This window comes from Chiloscyllium plagiosum, unplaced genomic scaffold, assembly GCF_037043375.1.
Source record: "Chiloscyllium plagiosum isolate Xiang-an unplaced genomic scaffold, Cpla_swu_hap1 HiC_scaffold_4, whole genome shotgun sequence".
Taxonomy (NCBI): Eukaryota; Metazoa; Chordata; class Chondrichthyes; order Orectolobiformes; family Hemiscylliidae; genus Chiloscyllium; species Chiloscyllium plagiosum.
This window is the reverse complement of record NW_028270142.1, coordinates 142,816,168-142,839,233: the sequence shown is the minus strand read 5'-3', so window position 1 is coordinate 142,839,233 and position 23,066 is coordinate 142,816,168. Positions and strand designations below refer to the sequence as shown.

Sequence of the window (23,066 nt, the reverse complement as noted above, 5' to 3'; positions counted from 1 at the left end):
TGAGTTGTTAACAACAGGCTGGCTGGAGGCTATTGCCTCCATGTTCTGGACTGGGTGTGGGATCTCCAGTGCATCAGAACCTTGGCACGCAACTCCCAAGCTGGAGGGTGACTGGGATCGCTGCAGTGGGAAGAATACCATGTGAAAAGGAGGCGGATTTCAGGACTCCAGTGACTGTACTCTAACTGGCAGTCTGTACAGAACATTAACACACAGACAGATCGAGGTATAAAGGTCCACAGTTTCCTAAAAATGGCACCACAGGTGGCCAAGGTGATGAAGGCGGCATATGACATGCTTGGCTTCATCGGCTGGGACATGGAGTACAAGCGTTGACAAACCATGTTACAGCTATATAAAACCCTCATTAGGCCATATTTGGAATATTATGTATAGTTCAGATTGCCACACTACCAGAAGGGCATGGAAAGTTCATTAGATTAGATTAGACTAGATTAGATTAGATTCCCTACAGTGAGGAAATAGGCTCTTCAGCCCAACAAGTCCACACTGACCCTCCGAAGAGTAAACTACCCAGACCCATTTTCTTCTGACTAATGCACCTAACACTATGGGCAATTTAGCGTGGCCAATTCACCTGACCTGCACATCTTTGTGACTGTGGGAGGAAACCGGAGCACCCGGAGGAAACCCATGCAGACACGGGGAGAATGTGCAAACTCCACACAGACAGTCGCCCAAGGCTGGAATTGAACTTGGGACCCTGGGGCTGTGAGGCAGCAGTGCTAACCACTGAGCTACCGTGCCGTCCCCCAGGATGATGCCTGGTCTCGAGGGCATTAGCTATAAGGAAAGGTTAAAAAGACGAGGATTGTTTTCACTGGAAAGACAGCGGCTGAGAGGAGACCTGATAGAGGGCTACACAACAACGAGAGGCATAAACAGGGTGGATAGGTAGAGGCTTTTTCCCAGGGTTGAAGTTTCAATTACAAGGGGCACAGGTTCAAGGTGAGAGGGGGAACAGATTAAGGAATTTGTGCAAGGGAGGTTTTTCCAAACAGGGAGGGGTAGGAGCCTGGAACGCACTGTCAGAAGAGAGGGGTGGAAGCAGATACACTGGGGACATATAAGAGGCATTATATGGACTGAATAAGGGCAGCAGGTTTGTTTTTCAGTTTAAGTAGGGCATGAGGATCAGTACAGGCTTGGAGGGCCTGTTCCTGTTCTGTACTCCTGGTGCTAATGAACATAAACTATTATAAAGGCACAGTGTATGTGGTAAGTTGCTGGAGGCACACTGACAGAGCAGGGATTTCTGATTCACTTGGATACTTTTCTCATCAACCTGCTTTTGCTGCACACCTCTGGGGCAAACTGAATGCAGGCTTCCAAGCTCAGAGGCAAGGACATTACCACTGTGCCACAAGAGACACTTGGATCCAGCCAGTTGTGCTTCCCCTGAGCAAGAGCTGGGACCGATGTCCATCATGGCGGGAGTGTAACTAGCGCTGGGTTCTGGCACAGGAGCAAGGGCCAGAAGTATAGGTCATTGAGACAATACATGAATCAAACAACAGCAGATCACTTGGCTTGTACACAATTTAAACCTTGCTAAAAGACGACTAGTCAAACTAATGTTTCAGAACTAGGAGATAAGTAATGTATTCAAAACAAGGAGTCACCATTTTACAGACCATGAGAAGAGAGTGCTGATTGGTCATGCTATCTTTGGCATGTGGATGCAGCAAGAACAGTCATAGAGATGTACAGCATGGAAACACCCTTCGGTCCAGCCTGTCCATGCCGACCAGATATCACAACCCAATCTCGTCCCACCTGCCAGCACCCGGCCCATATCCATCCAAACCTTTCCTATTCATATACCCATCCAAATGCCTCTTAAATGTTGTAATTGTACCAGCGTCCTCCACTTCCTCTGCCAGCTCATTCCATACACATACCACCCTCTGCATGAAAAAGTTGCCCCTTAGGTCTCTTTTATATCTTTCCCCTCTCACCCTAAACCTTTGCCCTCTAGTTCTGGACTCCCTGATCCCAGGGAAAAGACTTTGCCTATTTATCCTATCCATGCCCCTCATAATTTTGTAAACCTCTATCAGGTCACCCCTCAGCCTCAGACACTCCAGGGAAAACAGCCCCAGCCTGTTCAGCCTTTCCCTGTAGCTCAGATCCTCCAACCCTGGCAACATCCTTGTAAATCATTTCTGAACCCTTTCAAGTTTCACATCTTTCTGACAGGAAGGAGACCAGAATTGCACGCAATATTCCAATGTCCTGTACAGCCACAACATGACCTCCCAACTCCTGTACTCAATACACTGACCAATAAAGGAAAGCATACCAAATGCTTCTTTACTATCCTATCTACCTGCGACTCCACATTCAAGGACTAGGAGAAAGTGAGGACTGCAGGTGCTGGAAATTAGAGTTGGGTGTGTGGTGCTGGAAAAGCACAGCAGGTCAGGAAGCATCCGAGGAGCAGGAGAATCTATGTTTCAGGTATAAGCCCTTCATCAGGAAGTTAACTGTCAATCTTAATTCTTGGACCATGCAGGAAGATTCTGATTGGCCAGGCTGTTACAATGGAGATATAGCAAGTCTGGCCATCTCCATGGCTCCCTTTGCTTTGGAAAATGCTTATTTTTGGCTCCATTAAGCAGGGTCCTGAGTATTTATCTACGTAGCTCCTAGCATACCCAAGTGTGCACCTATCTACCTAGCATTAGATGTCAGCCTACTGTTAGAAAGCATTTATTCAATAATCCAATTGACTGTCCTAAGAGTTACACCGGACAGCAATTTATGATTATTACTTAGAGAGATTGGAGAAGATTTGTAGCTCAGGTTGAGGTTCTGGACGTAGGTTTGCTCACTGAGCTGGAAGGTTCATTTCCAGATGTTCCATCACCCGACTAGCAGTGCTTCGCCCGGAGGCCCACCGAAGATGTAACCTAGTAGTGTGACAAAACATCTGGAAATGAACCTTCCAGCTCAGCGAGCACATCTACATCCACATTATTACTTCACCTCACTGCATGAAACTTCCCAGCTTTCTAAAGTCCTTTCCAAAGTCCCTCCAAATCCCTGCTAAATATTTTCCAAACTTTGATCCAATCATCCTTGAACTGACACAATCACCACGCTAAACCCAAAGAAGCTACTGCAGGTGCTGGAAATCAGAAACACCGTGGGCGGCACGGTGGCACAGTGGTTAGCACTGCTGCCTCACAGCGCCAGAGACCCGGGTTCAATTCCCGCCTCAGGCGACCAACTGTGTGGAGTCTGCACATTCTCCCCGTGTCTGCGTGGGTTTCCTCCGGGTGCTCCGGTTTCCTCCCACAGTCCAAAGATGTGCACATTAGGTGAATTGGCCATGCTAAATTGTCCATAGTGTTAGGTAAGGGGTAAAGGTAGGGGTAGGGGTAGGGGTATGGGTGGGTTGCGCTTCGGCGGGGCGGTGTGGACTTGTTGGGCCGAAGGGCCTGTTTCCACACTCTAAGTAATCTAATCTAATAAGAGAAGTTGCTCGAAAAACTCAACAAATCTGGCAGCATCCAAAGAGAGAAAGCAAAGTTAATGTTCCAGGTCCAGTGACCCTTAGGGAGTGAATTCCAGGATTCTGACCCAGAGACACTGAAGGAACGCTGATATATTTCCAAGACAGGATGGTGAGGGGCTTGGAGGGGAACTTGCAGGGGGTGGTGTTCCCATGGATCTGTTGCCTTTGTCCATCTAGATGGAAGAGGTCACAAGTTTGGCAGATGGTGTTGAAGGAGCCTTGGTGAGTTGCTGCAGTGCATCTTGGAGATAGCACACACTGTTGTGGCTGTGTGTTGACAGCAGTGAATGAGGGGGGCTGATCAAAGCTCATGGTGCAATAATGTCAAGTATTTGGCGGAGTTGGGGGGGGGGGCAGTGGTCAAGATTGTGTGATTGATGCTTTTAGGAGATGATAGCAATCAATGGGGTGAATAGAGAGACACGCTGTCTACTGGCGGGGAACATATCCTTGAATTCAGAGCCATGCCCACAGGAGAGAAATTAGGATAAACGTATTAATATGAATAATTCACTTGCCACTCACAGGACATATCCATCGCAGGCAAGATCAGTGGGCATTAATCAGAAAATTGTGGGTCAACAAGGGTATAAACAAATCAGAACCAAGCTTGCAACCGGGGTCAGAGAATTAAGAATAGGCGTGAGGGTCTTATTAACCTTTACCCTGATCGACAGATGGCAGCAGATACATGGCACCACCACCCCCTGCAAGTTCCCCTCCAAGCCACTCACCATCCTGACTTGGAAATATATCACCCGTTCCTTCAGTGTCGCTGGGTCAAATTCCTGGAATTCTTTCCCTCAGGATATGGGTGAGTGTTTCTAAAGAAGAGTCACTGGACCTGGAACGTAACTCTTGCTTTCTCTCCACAGATGCTGCCAGATTTGCTGAGTTTTTCCAGCAACTTCTCTTATTGTTTCTGATTTCCAGCATCTGCAGTTCTTTATTTTTTTGGGGTTTAGCGTTGTGATTATGTCAGTTCATAAAATCCCTATAATGTGGAAACAGGCACTTTGGCCCAACATGTTCACACCGACCCTCCGAAGAGTAACCCTTTTCCCTGCAGTTAGCCCCTGACTAATGCACCCAACCTACACATCCCTGAACACTGTGGACAATGTAGCATGGCCAGTTCACCTAACCTGCACATCTTTGGATTGTGGGAGGAAAGCCACACAGGCCCAGGGAGAATGTGCAAAATCCATGCCCGAGGCTGGAATTGAACCCGGGTCCCTGGCACTGAGAGGCAGCAGTGCTAACCACTGAGCCACCATGTCGCTCTAAGCGTACTGTGGTGGTCCAAGCACCATTATCTGATGGTAGACCGGCTGACCAATAGGCGGCAATCGCAAGATAATTTTTAAAAAACACACAGGTCATACAACTGGTTAACGACAGGCATCGCGTGGCTCAGAACATGAGTAGGCCGCGCTGTCGTGGCAACAGAAATCACTCCTCCAACATTCCTGGCTTGTCTTTTCACTGGGACCTCACTAGGGGCTCCTTACCATCAAACACCTTCATTCCCATTCACCCTTCCTCAAATCCCACCTCCTTTACCGGAAAGGTTGAATTTTTAACCAAAATGATCCCAATTGACAGGGTTGTTCACACACAATAAATATCACGGTAATAGAAATCTACTTCGGTCAAAACTCCAACACAACGTGAACAAAGAGCTGCACAGGGTGGAAAGGTGTCCAGAGGACAATTGTTCTCAACTCCACACCAACACACCACACCCCCTCACCATCGCTAATAGCCACCTGCCCATGACATCTTGTAGGAGGTATGGCAGATCAGATTGAAGGGGTTTGACAGGGTCAATGCTGAGAGGACGTTTCCCCTTGAGGGACAGTCTAGGAGCAGAGGGTACAGTCTCAGAATAAAGGGGCACCAATTTCAGACTGAGATGAGGAGGAATTGCCTCTCTCAGGGTATGGAACACGTTGCCCCAGAGAGCTGTGGGGGCAGAGTCCTTGTGCATATTTAAGGCTGAGAACGATAGATTCTTGATCAGTCGGGGAATCGAGGGAAAGGGCAGGAAGGTGGGTGTGAGGAATGTCGGATCAGCCGTGATCCTATAGAATGGGGGAGCAGGCTCAAGGGGCCGAATGGCCTACTCCTGTTCCTATTTCTTATCGTTTAAATGCAGAAACGTGTTCATAAATTGAAGTTGGGGAAAAAAAAAAGAGAATGTAGAATCTGTGTGTGGGACACTGTTGCTCCTCAGTGTTCTGACGAGGTACCTGTTGGCCTGTGCGTTTGGTTCCACCTTTGGCTCTCACGGTTAACTTGACGACGGTTTGCCATTGTCCGGGGCTCTCCATTCCCCGTGCCGTAACCACAAACTTCACTTGTTTCCCAGAGAGATGCATGTCTTCAGTTGCGAACACCACGCCATCACGTTGCACCTTGAAGTTCCGGTCGCTCGTTTCATACTGTACTGCCAAACCCCGGAAACAGTCATCAAAGCCAACTGTAAAAGAAAAGAACACTTTGTAATCTGCCGGGGCCTACCTATAGATCTTTACTGAGGAACCGCTCTCTCCGCAGCCAGGCTGGCAGTGTTTCGGGAAACACTCTGGGCAGTGAGACTTTCCAGTCACAGCACAGTCATAAGCCCTTCATCCCACCAAGTCTGTGCTGGTGAACACCAATCCCATTTCCCAGCACTTGGCCCATAGCTTTGCACCTGCACCTCCACCCACATCATCTACTGCATCCGCTGCAGCCGGTGTGGCCTCCTCTATATTGGGGAGACAGGCCGCCTACTTGCGGAGCGATTCAGAGAGCACCTCTGGGCCACCCGGACCAACCAACCCAACCACCCTGTAGCACAGCATTTCAACTCCCCCTCCCACTCCACCGAGGATATGCAGGTCATTGGACTCATCCACCGCCAAACCACAACAACGCGACGGTCGGAGGAGGAGCGTCTTATCTTCCGACTGGGAACCCTCCAACCGCAGGGGATGAACTTGGACTTCACCAGTTTCTTCATCCCCCCTCCCCCCACCTTGTCTCAGCCGAATCCCTCCAGCCCGGCACCGCCTTCCTGACCTGCAGTCTTCTTCTTGACCTCTCCGCCTCCACCCTACTCCGACCTATCACCCTCACCTTGACCTCTTTCCACCTATCACATTTCCAACGCCCCTCCTCCAAGTCCCTCCTCCCTACCTTTTATCTTCTCCTGCTGAACACTCTCTGCTCATTCCTGAAGAAGGGCATGTGCCCGAAACGTCGAATCTTCTGTTCCCTGGATGCTGCCTGACCTGCTGTGCTGTTCCAGCAATAAAGTTTCAGCTTTGATCTCCAGCGTCTGCAGACCTCACTTTCTCCCCATAGCTTTGCATGCCTTGCTATCACAGGTGCACATTTATACAGTTCTTCAATGCTCTTGAGGGTTTCTGCCTCTCCCACCCTGACAGGCAGGGAGTTCCAGATTCCCTAGGAGAAAGCGAGGACTGCAGATGCTGGAGATTAGAGTGGTGCTGGAAAAGCACAGCAGGTCAGGCAGCATCCGAGGAGCAGGAAAATCGACGTTTTGGGCAGAAGCCCTTCATCAGGAATCCGGGAGTTCCAGATTCCCCACCACCCTCTGGGGGAGAAAAATGTTTCCATGCATCCCCCTCAAACTCCTGCCTCTTCCCTTAAATCCAAGCCCCTTGGTCATTGATCCCCCCTTCAAGGGGAAACGTTTCTTCCTTTCTACCCTGTCTATGCCCCTCAAACTTTTATCCATCTCAATCACATCCCCCTCAGTCCCCTCTGCTCCAAGGAAAACAGACGCAGTCTGTCCAATCTCTCTTTATCACTGAAACTGGGGTGGCACGGTGACTGAGTGGTTAGCTTTGCTGCTTCATTGCCAGGGACCCAGGTTCGATTCCAGCCTTGGGTGACTGTGTGGAGTTTGCACATTCTCCCCGTGTCTGCGTGGGTTTCCTCCGGGTGCTCCGGTTTCCTCCCACAGACCAAAGACGTGCAGGTCAGGTGAATTGGCCATGCTAAACTGCCCGTAGTATTAGGTGCATTAGTCAGACAGAAATGGGTCTGGGTGGGTTACTTTTCAGAGGGTCGGCATGTGCTTGTTGGGCCGAAGGGCCTGTTTCTACACTATAGGGGATCTTTTAAAAAGACTCTCCATGCTTGTGCAACAACCTGGTAAATCTCCCTCTGCACCCTCCCCCAGTGCTATCACATCCCTCCTAGAATGTGAATCCCATGACAACACACAATACTCTCACTGTAGCCTGACCGATATGTTAAACAGTTCCAGGATCTCCTCCCTGAATAGATATTGCAAAGAGCCAGTATAGACACAATGGATCAAATGGCCTTCGTCCCTCCATAGTGTTGTAAATACTATTAAAATCAATGAATACCTTGTCACAACCACTTTAAAAAATATTACAAGGGTAACTGCTTTGAGTGACCAAATAATCAATTAATCATTTACTTGCATTAAGTTTCAGAGTTACCTCACTCCAGCAGCATTGCCTACCCTGCATGCTGACAGTCTGGTGTTCCTATTACTGCATTCAGATTATTGGGAGGCCATTCAGTCCATCATACCTTTGCTTAGAGAGAGCCACCCGATGTTTGAAATTTACTCTTTCACATCCTTCGGCCCATCGTGCTTGCACTGCCAAAGACACATTAAGCCTGCATTACCCCCATGTCCCCCCACTGGAATGTTACGGCACTAACTGCTCAGCCAAGTACTCTTTAAAGGTTGTGAGGTTTCCTGCCTCAACTACCACCCGGCTCCCCACCCTGCAAACCAACCCCAGGCAGTGCTTTCCAGACCTCCACCATCCTCTGAGTGAAATTTCTTTTCCTCAAATCCCCTTTAAAATACCTGCATTGCATCTTAAAATTGTACAACTTGCTACTGACCCTTTGACTAAGGGGAACAGCTGCTTCTAATCTCCACCCCCTCCCCCAAAATCCATTCCCCTTACACTCCTCTATCACCTTTGCTCCAAACAGCCCGAGATTATCCAGCCTCTCTCCATCACTGAGATGCTCCATCCCAGGCACGATCCTGGGGTATCTCCCTCTGCGATCTCCTCCCCTCTGTACAATCTCAGCATTGCTGACGGCTGACATCCATCCCGAATTATCCTTTGAACTGAGTCGCTTGCTCGAGCCTTTTCGGAAGGCAATTATGAGTCAACCCCACTTGCTGTGGGTCTGGAGTCACATGTAGGTCAGACCGGGTAAGGACGACAGATTTCCAAAAACAAGGACTGCAGATGTTGGAAACCATTCCTGATGAAGGGCTCTTGCCCAAAACTTTGATTTGCCTGCTCCTCGGATGCTGCCTGAACTGCTGTGCTTTTCCAGCACCACTTTAATCTAGATTTCCTTCTCTGATGGACATTGAGGTGGGTTTTTACAACAATCCGTGATTGTTTCACGGTCACCAGCACAGAGATTAAGTTTTCAATTCTACATTTTTGCCAATGAATTAAGATAGATTCCCTACTGTGTGGAAACAAGCCCTTCGGCCCAACAAGTCCACACCGACCCTCCGAAGAGCAGACCCATTCCCCTACATTTACCCATTCACCTAACACTACAGGCAATTTAGCATGGCCAATTCACCTGACCTGTACATCTGTGGGAGGAAACCGGAGCACCCAGACGAAACCCACGCAGACACGGGGAGAACGTGCAAACTCCGCACAGACAGTGGCCCGTGGTGGGAATTGAACCCCGGTCCCTGGCGCTGAGAGGCAACAGTGCTAACCACTGAGCCGTCGTACCGCCCTTCCACCAGACGTTGGGAGACTTGAACCCAGAGCATTAACCTGACCACTGTCTGAGGTCTTCCTGCTGAAGTTTATTGGGGTTCGTTCAGTTATCAGTCCCTCCTACAGCCTCAAATTGATGTAAATGTGGTCTTCCATGTGTAAGAGAGGTCTTTAGTATGTTCAGATACAGCCAAATCCCAAAGTTTGTTTGCTTCCTTGATATGCTACTGTCCAGAACCAAACTGCATTTGTATTCATAAAAAATATCTTGAACAAAGTATATCTTTGAAATTCAAAAAAAAAACAAGTCTCTCTGACAAATTTCCTGTGCAAAGCTAGGAAAGATTTACGGAGAGGCAGATTTGGTGTTAGTTATTCCAATTATCCAGTGTGAGGTAAAGTTTTTACACAGGAAGAGAATTTGAGGGTTATGGGGAAAACGCAGGAGCAGAGTTGAGGATTGTCAGATCAGCCGTGATCTCAGTGAATAGTGGAACAGACTCAATGGGCTGAATGGCCTACTTCCGCTTCAGTGGGGGGGTGGGGAAGAGATTGGAACTCTCTCCAGTTCTCCCCCCAAGCAACCACATGGACACGTGTGAAACAATATGTTGTATGGTCTCACTGGGGAAAATGATACTTTAAGAAGGAAATGTCTTAGGTTAATGCTCTGGGATATGTGCTCAAGTCTTAACAGGGGTGGCCGAAGGAATTTAAATTCAATTAATTGATAAAAGTCTGCAATTGGAAGTTTAGTTTTACGAATGGTGATCATGAGGTCATCATTGATTGCCATCTGGTTCACTCATGCCCTTTTAAGGGAGGGAAATCTTCCAACTTTACCCGGTCTGGCCTACCGGGTCGCGACTCCATACATGCAGCAATATGGTTTATTCTTAGCTGCCCTGTGAAATGGCGCAGAAAGCCACTCAGCTCATGGACAATGAACAAAATACCCAACCTTATCAAAAAAAAAATTTTCAACCAACTTGTCGTCACTCATACTGTCGTACACCAAAAACTGGTCAAACGTTGAAAGGTTAGTCGGCGAGAACCAAAGCTTTGAGCCCCTTATTCTACCAATGGTACAACCAGCCGCTGTGTCCTCAGCTATTTTATGTTGGCCATTCAGCCCATCAAGTCTCCTCTGCCATTCAATGAGACCATAGCTGACTGAAGGAGGTGACAAGATCCTACACTGCAGAATTCTCATCTGAACCCCCCTCTTCTACCTCACCCTCCTTTTTAAAGGCATTTCTTAGATGCTACTTCTGTTGGAACTTTGCCTAAATATATCCTCACATCACCCGGTCCATGCGGTTTATTTGTCCACGCCCCAGTGAAGAGCCTTGGAGACATAATGAAATAAGGACAGCACCTGTGCTGCACTTACATTGACGCTTACAGCCAATGAGGAACTGAGAGTGCAGTCAATGCTTTAACGTGAAGAAGTTAATGATGTTATAGCCGTTACTAGGATACATCAATATCCTGGGCCAATAATGTCAGTCAACTCGCCAGTAGTTTAGTAAGCGCGGTTGCCATCGTCAAACACTCCTCCTTGTAAAAACATGACAAATTCGCCTTTCGCCAAGCCATCACAATAATTATCAGACACTGAACACAAACTTGCACAAGTATGTAATTGTGCAAACGGGGCAGCACAGGGGCTCAGTGGTTAGCACTGCTGCCTTGCAGCGCCAGGGACCCGGGTTCGGTTCCAGCCTCGGGCGACTGCCTGCATGGAAGTTGGATATCTCCCAGTCTCTGCGTGGGTTTTCTCCGGCTTCCTCCCACAGTCCAAAAATGTGCAGGCTAGAGTGGATTGCCTTTGGGAAATTGTCCTGTAGTGCCCAGGGATGTGCAGGCCAGGTGGGGTAGCCATGGGAAATGTGGGTTACAAACAGAGGGTGTGATGACCTTAGGAGGATCAGTACAGACTCGATGGGCTGAATGGCCTCTTCCCAGACTATAGAGATTCTATGAATCCAGTCTGTCCAAACATGCAACCTTACAAACCAATAGCTGCTCTGTGCAGTGAGACCTTGAAGACATCGAAGTGGATCTGATCCCAGTCAAAAGGCAATGATCCACCTCCACCAACATTGGTCAATCTCACGAGTGGGTGCCGGCAGCAGGAACCCTGGGCAGAATTTACTCGCCCCCAGGCCACCCCGAGACCAATACCTGCTTCCCAAGAAACACGACACAGCTGAGGCTCAGTGCGTTCGAATCCCACTAGAGTACAAGGTCTGGGAATGTCTCCATTTGCTAATTCATTCCTGGTGATCTGTAATACGCGATTTTTTAATTATTTTATTTTTTCCAATTTCTTCACCCTAAGCATCTGTACTTAAAAATTTTGTTATGATGGCGCCGTAAGTGGCGACTTGTAAACTTTTCACTGTCCTCCTATGACGATAAAACCAATTCCAATTCTAAGTTGCCAGCTCTCCCAGCAGGTTCGGGACGGAGATATCCCCTCGCCCACCCTCCCACAGCTGGATGCAGAATATTCCGTGGAGCAGGAGCAGGAGCTCCGGTCAATAAACAGCTACCAACCAGCAACTCTAACCAGATGACTGGGTCGTACTCACGTTGTGGGAAAGTGCCGTGTTGTAAACTGACTGCTACGTTTCCAGCTGTAAACAGCAGGAGGCCAGTTAGAGAAAAGTCAAACACATCAGCCATGGGGAGGGGGGTAATGTACTGGTGCGGACAATTGATTGGCAAACAGGGAGAGGATAAGAAGTGGGTCATTCTCACATTGGCAAGAATAGTGAGGCAGCACAAGGATCAGTACTTGGCTCACAGAATCATAGATTTATGCAGCACAGACTCTTCCAGGCCCAACGTGTCCATACCGATAAAGTTTCCCAAACTAAACTAGTACTACTTGACTGCATTTGCCCAATTTTTCTTTTCATTCATTGCCCATCCCTAATTGTTAAGGGTCAACCCCATTGCTGTGGGTCTGGAGTCTCATGTTGGCCAGACCAGGTAAGGATGGCAATTTCCTTCTCTAAAGGACATTAGTGAACCAGATAGGCTTTTCCCAGACAATCAGCAATAGATTCATAGTCATAGTCAGCCTCTTAATTCCAGATTTTTATTGGATTCAAATTCCACCATCTGCCTGTGGTGAGATTTGAACACACTCCTCAGAACATTCTCTGGATTAACGGTTGAGCAACAAATACCACTAGGTCATCCCCTCCAAACCTTTCCTATTCACGAACCTGCCCCAACGTCTTTGAAATGTTGCAATCCCAGGTGACTGTGTGGAGTTTGCACGTTCTCCCAGTGTCTGCGTGGGTTTCCTCCGGGTGCTCCGGTTTCCTCCCACTTGCTCAGTGTTCAGAGATGTATAGGTGGGGTGCATTACTCAGGGGAAATGTAGAAGTAATGGGGAAAGGGTTTGGGTGGAATACTTCTCAGAGGGTCAGAGTGGACTTGTTGGACTGAAGGGCCTGTTTCCACACTGCAGACGAATTGAACAGAGTTTGGATTACCTGGAGTTTAGAAGAATGAGGGGGGGACCTTCAAAACCTATAAACTTCTAACAGGGGAAACATGGAAGGATGTTCAGATGATAAGAAATAGGAACAGGAGTAGGCCATTCAGCCCCTTGAGCCTGCTTCCCCCATTCAATAGGATCGTGGCTGATCTGACATTCCTCACACCCACCTTCCTGCTCTTTCCCTTGATTCCCCGACTGATCAAGAATCTATCGATCTCAGCCTTAAATATGCACTAGGACTCTGCCCCCACCGCTCTCTGGGACAAGGAGTGGGCAGCACGGTGGCACAGTGGTTAGCACTGCTGCCTCACAGCGCCAGAGACCCGGGTTCAATTCCCGCCTCAGGCGACTGACTGTGTGGAGTTTGCACATTCTCCCCGTGTCTGCGTGGGTTTCCTCCGGGTGCTCCGGTTTCCTCCCACAGTCCAAAAATGTGCAGGGTAGGTGAACTGGCCAGGCTAAATTGCCCCTAGTGTTAGGTGCAGGGGTAAGTGTAGGGGAATGGGTCTGGGTGGGTGCGCTTCGGCGGGGGGGTGTGGACTTGTTGGGCCGAAGGGCCTGTTTCCATACTGTAAAGTAATCTAATCTAAAGGAGTTCCATACCCCGAGAGAGGAAATTCCTCCTCATCTCAGTCTGAAATTGGTGCCTCTTTATTCTGAGACTGTTCCCTCTGCTCCTGGACTCTCCCAGGAGGGGAAACATCCTCTCGGCATTGACCCTGTCAAGCCCCTTTAAGAATCTGACGTGTTTCAATGGGATCACCCTCATTCCTCTCCACCCCAAGAACTAGATTCCCACTCTGCTTAACCTTCATTCATAAGACAATCCGTCCATCATTCTCATGCCTGAGGAGGTCCCAAACCAGGGCTCACAGGGTAAGGATCTGGAATACGGACAGAGATGGGGAGAAACACCTTCACCAGGAGACTGGGGAGTCTGGGGAATTCTCTGCCACAGAAAACGATCCTATTGAATGGTGAGTCTAGGAACAGAGGGTACAGTCTCAGAGCAAGGGGCTGAATGGCCTACTTCTGCAGCTACAGGGCAGGGGAAGATGTGAGAGGAACATGACACAGCACTGTGGTAAACCACTGATAGGAGGAGCTCACAATAAAAATGGCAGTGACACAAAGCAATTGGCAGGAGGTGCACTTTGGCAGTGGGCAATGCTGGTTCAGTAACTCCAGGAGTATACACTGTCCAGCAAAGTGCAGCACATTAACTCTGCATGAATCCAGCACTACAAAGCATTCTTAAAATGTTCAGGTTGTAGATCAGAATTACCTCATGGCCATTATGAAAAAAAGAGCACCAGCTACCTTATTTATAACTTGACGTGACAGTGGGAGATGGCAGACAATCTGTAGCCCAATGTCTGCGGCAGACGGATCTTAATAAAGAGATTTAACTTTGAAGTTACGCAGCGTATCATCACGGCGATTACACGTCTCCATTATCCTCATAATTCACTGGTGCACAGTGCAGGTCTGACAGGCTATTAAATTCTGCTGGCCTGGGGTTTCTACTGGTGCTTGGTTTCATTAAATTGTAATCAGCTCAGCTTTTGATAATTAGACAAAAATTGGGAATCCGCAAGCAGTCTTGTTCTCTTTCGGCTCCTTTTGTTACCCTGTGCGCTGTGGCACCCTCTGTGCAACTCTCAAAGCTAAAAAACAATAATTGGACTTTCAGAAGAATGAACGAGGACACCCAGAGATAACATCCTGGCAGATGCGGTACAATGACACACAGCCAAAAAGCTGTGGGCAAAACAATAATCATCATGTGTGTCTGTGTGACATGCGTGTTTATGTGCGTGAGTGTATGTACGTGCATGTTTGTGTGTGTGCGTGTAGGGATACAGGGTAAGGCGGCAGGTAATTGGCACTCCGTGATAGAGCCAGCTTGATGGGCCAAACAGCCTCCCTCCGTGGCATAACCATTCTGGGATTCTGTCATCGCTACCATATTTGCCCCACAGAGCCACCAATTACTCAGCAGCAGCTTTGGGGCAACCTGGTGGCAGTTTGTACCTAACCGTGCTGATGAGGGGGGGGTGGTGGAGTGAAAGACTGGATTAAGCACAGTCACCGGGCATGTTGCATTATTTCTGCTGACTCATGCTCTCTCTCTCTCCCTCTCCCTGTAGCTGTGCGTAGGCAGACAGCATGTGCCTATACTGCTAACATCTGCAGCATGGGGACGGTTGGGTTAGGGAGAGAGGCGGTGAGTATAAACTCCAGCTCTCCTTCCACATCACTGACCCAGCATTACGTCGCTAAGCTTGACGTTATTGCAAGCACGACACCAAAACACAGGCGCTTTCAAACACCCCCCCCCCCCCCCCCACATCTTCCCCGCTGTTCTCAAACTTATGAATGGACCCCTCGTATACTAAAGCTGACCTTTCTCTGCACCTTGTCTGTTGCTGTAACACTATATTCTGCATTCGGTTCTATTACCCTGATGCACTTATGTAAGGGATGATTTGTTCTGGTAACACACAAAATACTTTTCACTGTATCTTGGTACATGTGACAAAAATAAATCAAATCAAATATTCCTCCACCTTACTTGAGAAGGGTGGAAAACAAAAAGCAGCAGCTCAGGGAGCCAGTCGGCCTGTTGAACTCATTCTATCACTCGTACAATTAGGTCACGGCTCATCTACCCCTCTAACCCAGTCACCCTCTGCAAACGAATCACAGGACTAGGAGTAACTCTGCCATTCAATCCGACTGTGGCTGATCACCAACTTTCTCCCGAGGCTCTTTGATCCCTTTAGCATCAAGAACCCTTCCTATCGGCTTCTCAAACACATTCAAATGTTCTGGCTCCAACAGTTTTCTGTGGCAGAGAATCCACAGAGTTCAGTAGGCTCTGCCTGACGAAAATCTATCAATCACAGTTTTCAACTGACTCTGACACCCACACCCGCCCGCCCGTACACACACCCACACCCGCCCGCCCGTACACACACGCACACCCACACCCGCCCGTACACACACGCACACCCACACCCGCCCGTACACACACGCACCCACACCCGCCCGCCCGTACACACACGCACACCCACACTCGCCCGCCCGTACACACACGCACACCCACACCCGCCCGTATACACCCACACCCGCCTGCCCATACACATACACGCACCCACACACCCGCCCGCCCGTATACACACCCACACTCGCCCGCCCGTATACACACACACCCACACTCGCCCGCCCGTACACACACGCACACCCACACTCGCCCGCCCGTATACGCACGCACACCCACACTCGCCCGCCCGTACGCACGCACACCCACACTCGCCCGCCCGTACACACGCACACCCACTCTCGCCCGCCCGTACACACGCACACCCACTCTCGCCCGCCCGTACACACACGCACACCCACACTCGCCCGCCCGTATACACCCACACACCCACACTCGACCCCCCTCCGTATACACACACCCACTCTCGCCCGCCCGTACACACACGCACACCCACACTCGCCCGCCCGTATACACACACACCACACTCGCCCCCCCCCGTATACACACACACACTCGCCCCCCCCCGTATACACACACACACTCGCCCCCCCCCCGTATACACACACACACTCACCCCCCCCGTATACACACACACACCACACTCGCTCCCCCCGTTTACACACACACCCACACTCGCCCACCCGTATACACCCACACTCGCCTGCCCATACACATACACGCACCCACACACCCGCCCGCCCGTATACACACCCACACTCGCCCGCCCGTATACACACACCCACACTCGCCCGCCCGTATACACCCACACCCACCTGCCAATACACATACACGCACCCACACACCCGCCCGCCCATATACACACCCACACTCGCCCGCCCGTATACACACACACCCACACTCGCCCGCCCGTACGCACACCCATACTCGCCCACCCGTACACACCCACACTCGCCCGCCCGTATACGCACACACACCCACACTCGCCCGCCCGTACGCACACCCACACTCGCCTACCCATACACACACCCACACGCACTCAGTCGCCCGCCTGTATACACACACACACCCATACACACCCACACTCGCCCGCCCGTACACACCCACACTCGCCTGCCCATACACACACACACACCCACACACCCGCCCGCCCGTACACACCCGCCCGTACACATACACGCACCCCCACACTCGCCCGCCCGTATACACACGCACACCCACACTCGCCAGCCTGTATACTCTCACACCCATACTCGCCCGCCCGCACACACACACACACCTATATACACACGCACACTCGCCCGCCCATATAGACACGCACCCGCCCATATACACACGCACACCCATACTCGCCCGCCCATATACACACACACACCCACACTCGCCCGCCCATATACACACACACCCCCGTCCGCCCGTATACACACACACACTCGTCCGCCCGTATACACACACACACTCGCCCGCCCGTATACACACACACTCGCCCGCCCGTATACACACACACTCGCCCGCCCGTATACACACACACTCGCCCGCCCGTATATACACACACCCACACTTGCCCGCCCGCACACATACACACACACCCGCCCGTACACACACACACCCGCCTGCCCGTATACACACACACACCCGTATACACACACAGACTCGCCCGCCTGTATACAGCCACACCCACACTCACCCGCCTGTATATACACTCACACCCAACTCACCTGCCCGTATACACACACCCACACTTGCCTGCCCGCACACACACACCCACACTCGCCCGCATGTAAACACACACACCCACACTCGACCCCTCTCCGTATACACACACCCACACTCGACCCACCTCCGTATACACACACCCACACTTGGACCCCCCCCCACCCCCCCCAAGTATACACACGCACACCCACACTCGCCCGCCCGTACACACAGGGGCACCCACACCTGCCCGCCCATACACACACACGCACCCACACTCGCCCACCTGCATACACACACGCACACCCACACTCGCCCGCCTGTATATACACACACACACCCAACTCACCTGCCCGTACACACACACCCACACTCGTCTGCCCGTACACACACACCCACACTCGCACGCATGTATACACACACCCACACTCGCCTGCCTGTATACACACACACACCCACACTCGCCTGCCTGTATACACCCACACACGCCCGCCTGTATACACCCACACTCGCCCGCCTGTATACACACACACCCACACTCGCCCGCCTGTATACACACACACCCACACTCGCCCGCCTGTATACACACACACCCACACTCGCCCGCCTGTATACACACACACCCACACTCGCCCGCCTGTACACACACACACCCACACTCGCCCGCCTGTACACACACACCCACACTCGCCCGCCTGTATACACACACACCCACACTCGCCCGCCTGTATACACACACACCCACACTCGCCCGCCTGTATAGACACACACCCACACTCGCCCGCCTGTATAGACACACACCCACACTCGCCCGCCTGTACACACACACCCACACTCGCCCGCCTGTACACACACACCCACACTCGCCCGCCTGTACACACACACCCACACTCGCCCGCCTGTACACACACACCCACACTCGCCCGCCTGTATACACACACACCCACACTCGCCCGCCTGTATACACACACACACCCAACTCACCTGCCCGTACACACACCCACACTTGCCTGCCCGTAGACACACACACACACGCCCGTATACACACACACCCACACTCGCCCGCCCGTATGCACACACCCCCACCCACACTCGACCCCCCATATACACACCCCCACCCACACTCGACCCCCCATATACACACCCCCACCCACACTCGACCCCCCATATACACACCCCCACCCACACTCACCCGTCTGTATACACCCACACATCCCCATCTGTATACACCTACACCCACCCGTCTGTATACACCCACACCCCCCCGTCTGTATACACCCACACACCCCCGTCTGTATACACCCACACCCCCCCCGTCTGTATACACCCACACCCCCCCCCGTCTGTATACACCCACACCCCCCCCCGTCTGTATACACCCACACCCCCCCGTCTGTATACACCCACACCCCCCCGTCTGTATACACCCACACCCCCCCGTCTGTATACACCCACACCCCCCCGTCTGTATACACCCACACACCCCCGTCTGTATACACCCACACCCCCCCCGTCTGTATACACCCACACCCCCCCCGTCTGTATACACCCACACCCCCCCGTCTGTATACACCCACACCCCCCCGTCTGTATACACCCACACCCCCCCCGTCTGTATACACCCACACCCCCCCGTCTGTATACACCCACACCCCCCCGTCTGTATACACCCACACACACCCACCCGCCCATATACACGCACACCCACACTCGCCCGCCCGTATACACGCGCGCACCCACACTCACCCGCCCGTATACACACACACCCACACTCGTCCGCCTGTATACACACCCACCCACACTCGCCCGCCTGTATACATACCCACCCACACTCGCCCGCCTGTATACACACCCACACTCTCTCGCCCGCCTGTATACACACCCACACTCTCTCGCCCGCCTGTATACACACCCACACTCTCTCGCCCGCCTGTATACACCCACACTCGCCCGTCCACACAAGCTCGCCCGTCCATACATGTACACGTACACATGCCCGCCTATACACACACACGTACACTCGCTCGCCCCTACAGACACACACACACACCCGCCCATACACGCTCACATACACTCGCTTGCCCGTGTGTACACACACACTCGCCTGTACAGAGAGACACACACTCGCTCGCCCGTACACACACAACCCGGCCATACATGTACACTTGCTCGCCCCTACAGACACATACACCCACCCATACACAAACACATACAGTCGCTCACCCGTACAGACACACACACACCCCCGCCCATACACTCGCTCGCCCGTACAGATACAGACACACACCTGCCCATACACGCACATGTACATGCGCTCGCCCGTACAGATACTCACACGAACACTCGCCCGCCATTCCAGACACACACCCGCCCGTACAGATACACGTCCATTCGCTCGCCCGTACAGACACACACCCGCCCATACGCGCGCGCACACACGCTCACCTGTACAGACACACACACCCGCCCATACACACACATACGTACACTCGCTCGTCTGTACAGACACACACCCGCCCATACGCGCGCGCACACACGCTCACCTGTACAGACACACACACCCCCATACACGCGCGCACACACGCTCACCTGTACAGACACACACACCCCCATACACGCGCGCACACACGCTCACCTGTACAGACACACACACCCCCATACACGCGCGCACACACGCTCACCTGTACAGACACACACACCCCCATACACGCACACTCGCTCGCCTGTACAGACACACACGCACACTCGCTCGCCCGTACAGACCCACGCACACTCGCTCACCTGTACAGACACACATACACCTGCTCGCCTGTACAGACCCACGCACACTCGCTCGCCTGTACAGACACACACACACCCGCCCATACACGCACACGTACACTCGTTCGCCCGTACAGACACACGCACCCGCACACTCGCTCGCCCATACAGACACACACAAACCCACCCATACATGCACACTCGCTCGCCTGTACAGACCCACGCACACTCGCTCGCCTGTACAGACACACATACACCCGCTCGCTTGTACAGACCCACGCACACTCGCTCGCCTGTACAGACCCACGCACACACACGCCTGTACAGACCCACACACGCACACACCCACCCGTACAGACCCACACACGCACACACCCACCCGTACAGACCCACACACGCACACACCCACCCGTACAGACACACACACGCACACACCCACCCGTACAGACACACACACACACACACCCGTACAGACACACACACACACACACCCGTACAGACACACACACACACACACACCCGTACAGACACACACACACACACACACCCGTACAGAAACACACACACACACACACCCGTACAGACACACACACACACCCGTACAGACACACACACGCACACACCCACCCGTACAGACACACACACGCACACCCGTACAGACACACCCACACACACCCGTACAGACACCCACCCACCCGTACAGACACACACACACACCCACGTACAGACACACACACACCCACGTACAGACACCCACCCACCCGTACAGACACACACCCACCCGTACAGACACACACACACACCCACGTACAGACACACACACACACCCACGTACAGACACACACACACACCCACGTACAGACACACACACACCCGTACAGACACACACACACACACACCCGTACAGACACACACACACACCCGTACAGACACACACACACACACCCGTACAGACACACACACACACACCCGTACAGACACACACACACACACCCGTACAGACACACACCCGTACAGACACACACACCCGTACAGACACACACACACACACCCGTACAGACACACACACCCGTACAGACACACACAAACCCACCCGTACAGACACACACACACACACACAAACCCACCCGTACAGACACACACACACCCGTACAGACACCCAGACACACACACCCAGACACCCACACACACACCCAGACACCCACACACACACCCAGACACCCACACACACACCCAGACACCCACACACACACCCAGACACCCACACACCCCCACTCGCCCGTACAGACACACACCCCCACCCATACATGCATACGTATAGTCACTCACCCGTACAGACACACACGCACACCCAAACACGCACACTCGCTCGCCATATAGACACACATACACCCACCCATACACGCACATGTACACTCTCCCACTTGTACAGAGACACACACAACCCGCCCATACACGCACACGTACACTTGCTCTCCCGTACAGACACACACACCCGCCCATACACGCACACTCGCTCGCCCATATAGACGCCCATACATGCACATGTACACTCACTTGCCCGTACAGAGACACACACCCGCCCATACACGCACACGTACACTTGCTCACCCGTACAGACATACACAACCCGCCCATACATGCACACGTACACTCGCTCACCCGTACAGACACACACACACACCCACACCTGCCCATACATGCACACGTACACCCGCTCGCCCGTACAGACACACACACCCACCCATACATGCATACGTACACTCACTCACCCGCCCATACACACACACATGTACACGTGCTCACCCGTACAGACACACACCCGCCCATACACACACGTACACTCGCTCGCCCGTACAGACGCACACCCGCCCATACACACACACGTACACTCGCTTGCCCGTACAAACACACACCCACCCGCCCATACACACACGTACACTCGCTTGCCCGTATAGACACACACCAGCCCATACACGCACACGTACACTTGCTCGCCTGTACAGAGACACACACACACCCACCCATACACACACATGTACACTCACTCGCCCATACAGACACACCTACCCATACACGCACACGTATACTCGCTCGCCTGTACAGAGACACACACACACCCACTCGTTCACCTGTACAGACACACACACACCTGCCAATACATGCACACGTACACTCGCTCGCCCGTATAGACACACACACACCCGCCCATACACACACATGTACACTCACTCGCCCATACAGACACACCTACCCATACACGCACACGTACACTCGCTCGCCCGTACAGACACACGCACCCGCCCATACACACACACGTACACTCGCCCGTCCGTACAGAGAGACACACACACACCCGCCCATACACGCACACGAACACTCGTTCACCCGTACAGACACACACACACACACAAACCTGCCAATACACGCACACGTACACTCGCTCGCCCGTACAGAGAGAGACACACACGACCGTACACACACACCCGCCCATACACACACATGTACACTCGCTCGCTCGAACAGCCATACATACCCACACTCGCTCGCCCGTACAGACACCCATACATACACATCCGCCTACAGACACACACGTACACTCGCACGCCGGTACAGACACCCATACATACACATCCGCCTACAGACACACACGTACACTCGCACGCCGGTACAGACACCCATACACATGTACACTCGCTTGCCCGTACAGACTAACACACACATACACTCGCACGTCCGTACAGACACACACACCCACCCATACACGCACACGTACACTTACTC

General features: G+C 52.1%; 1 protein-coding gene across 1 annotated transcript in view; it reads right to left on the bottom strand.

Annotated features, from left to right (window-relative positions):
• Positions 1 to 23,066, bottom strand: part of LOC122548761 (cadherin-2-like) — a 184,848-nt gene that overhangs the window by 90,766 nt on the left and 71,016 nt on the right. The window contains exon 3 of the mRNA XM_087985884.1: positions 5,794 to 6,023. Within this exon, the coding sequence (XP_087842010.1) occupies positions 5,794 to 6,023 (230 nt within the window). The remainder of the gene's footprint in view (positions 1 to 5,793; positions 6,024 to 23,066) is intronic.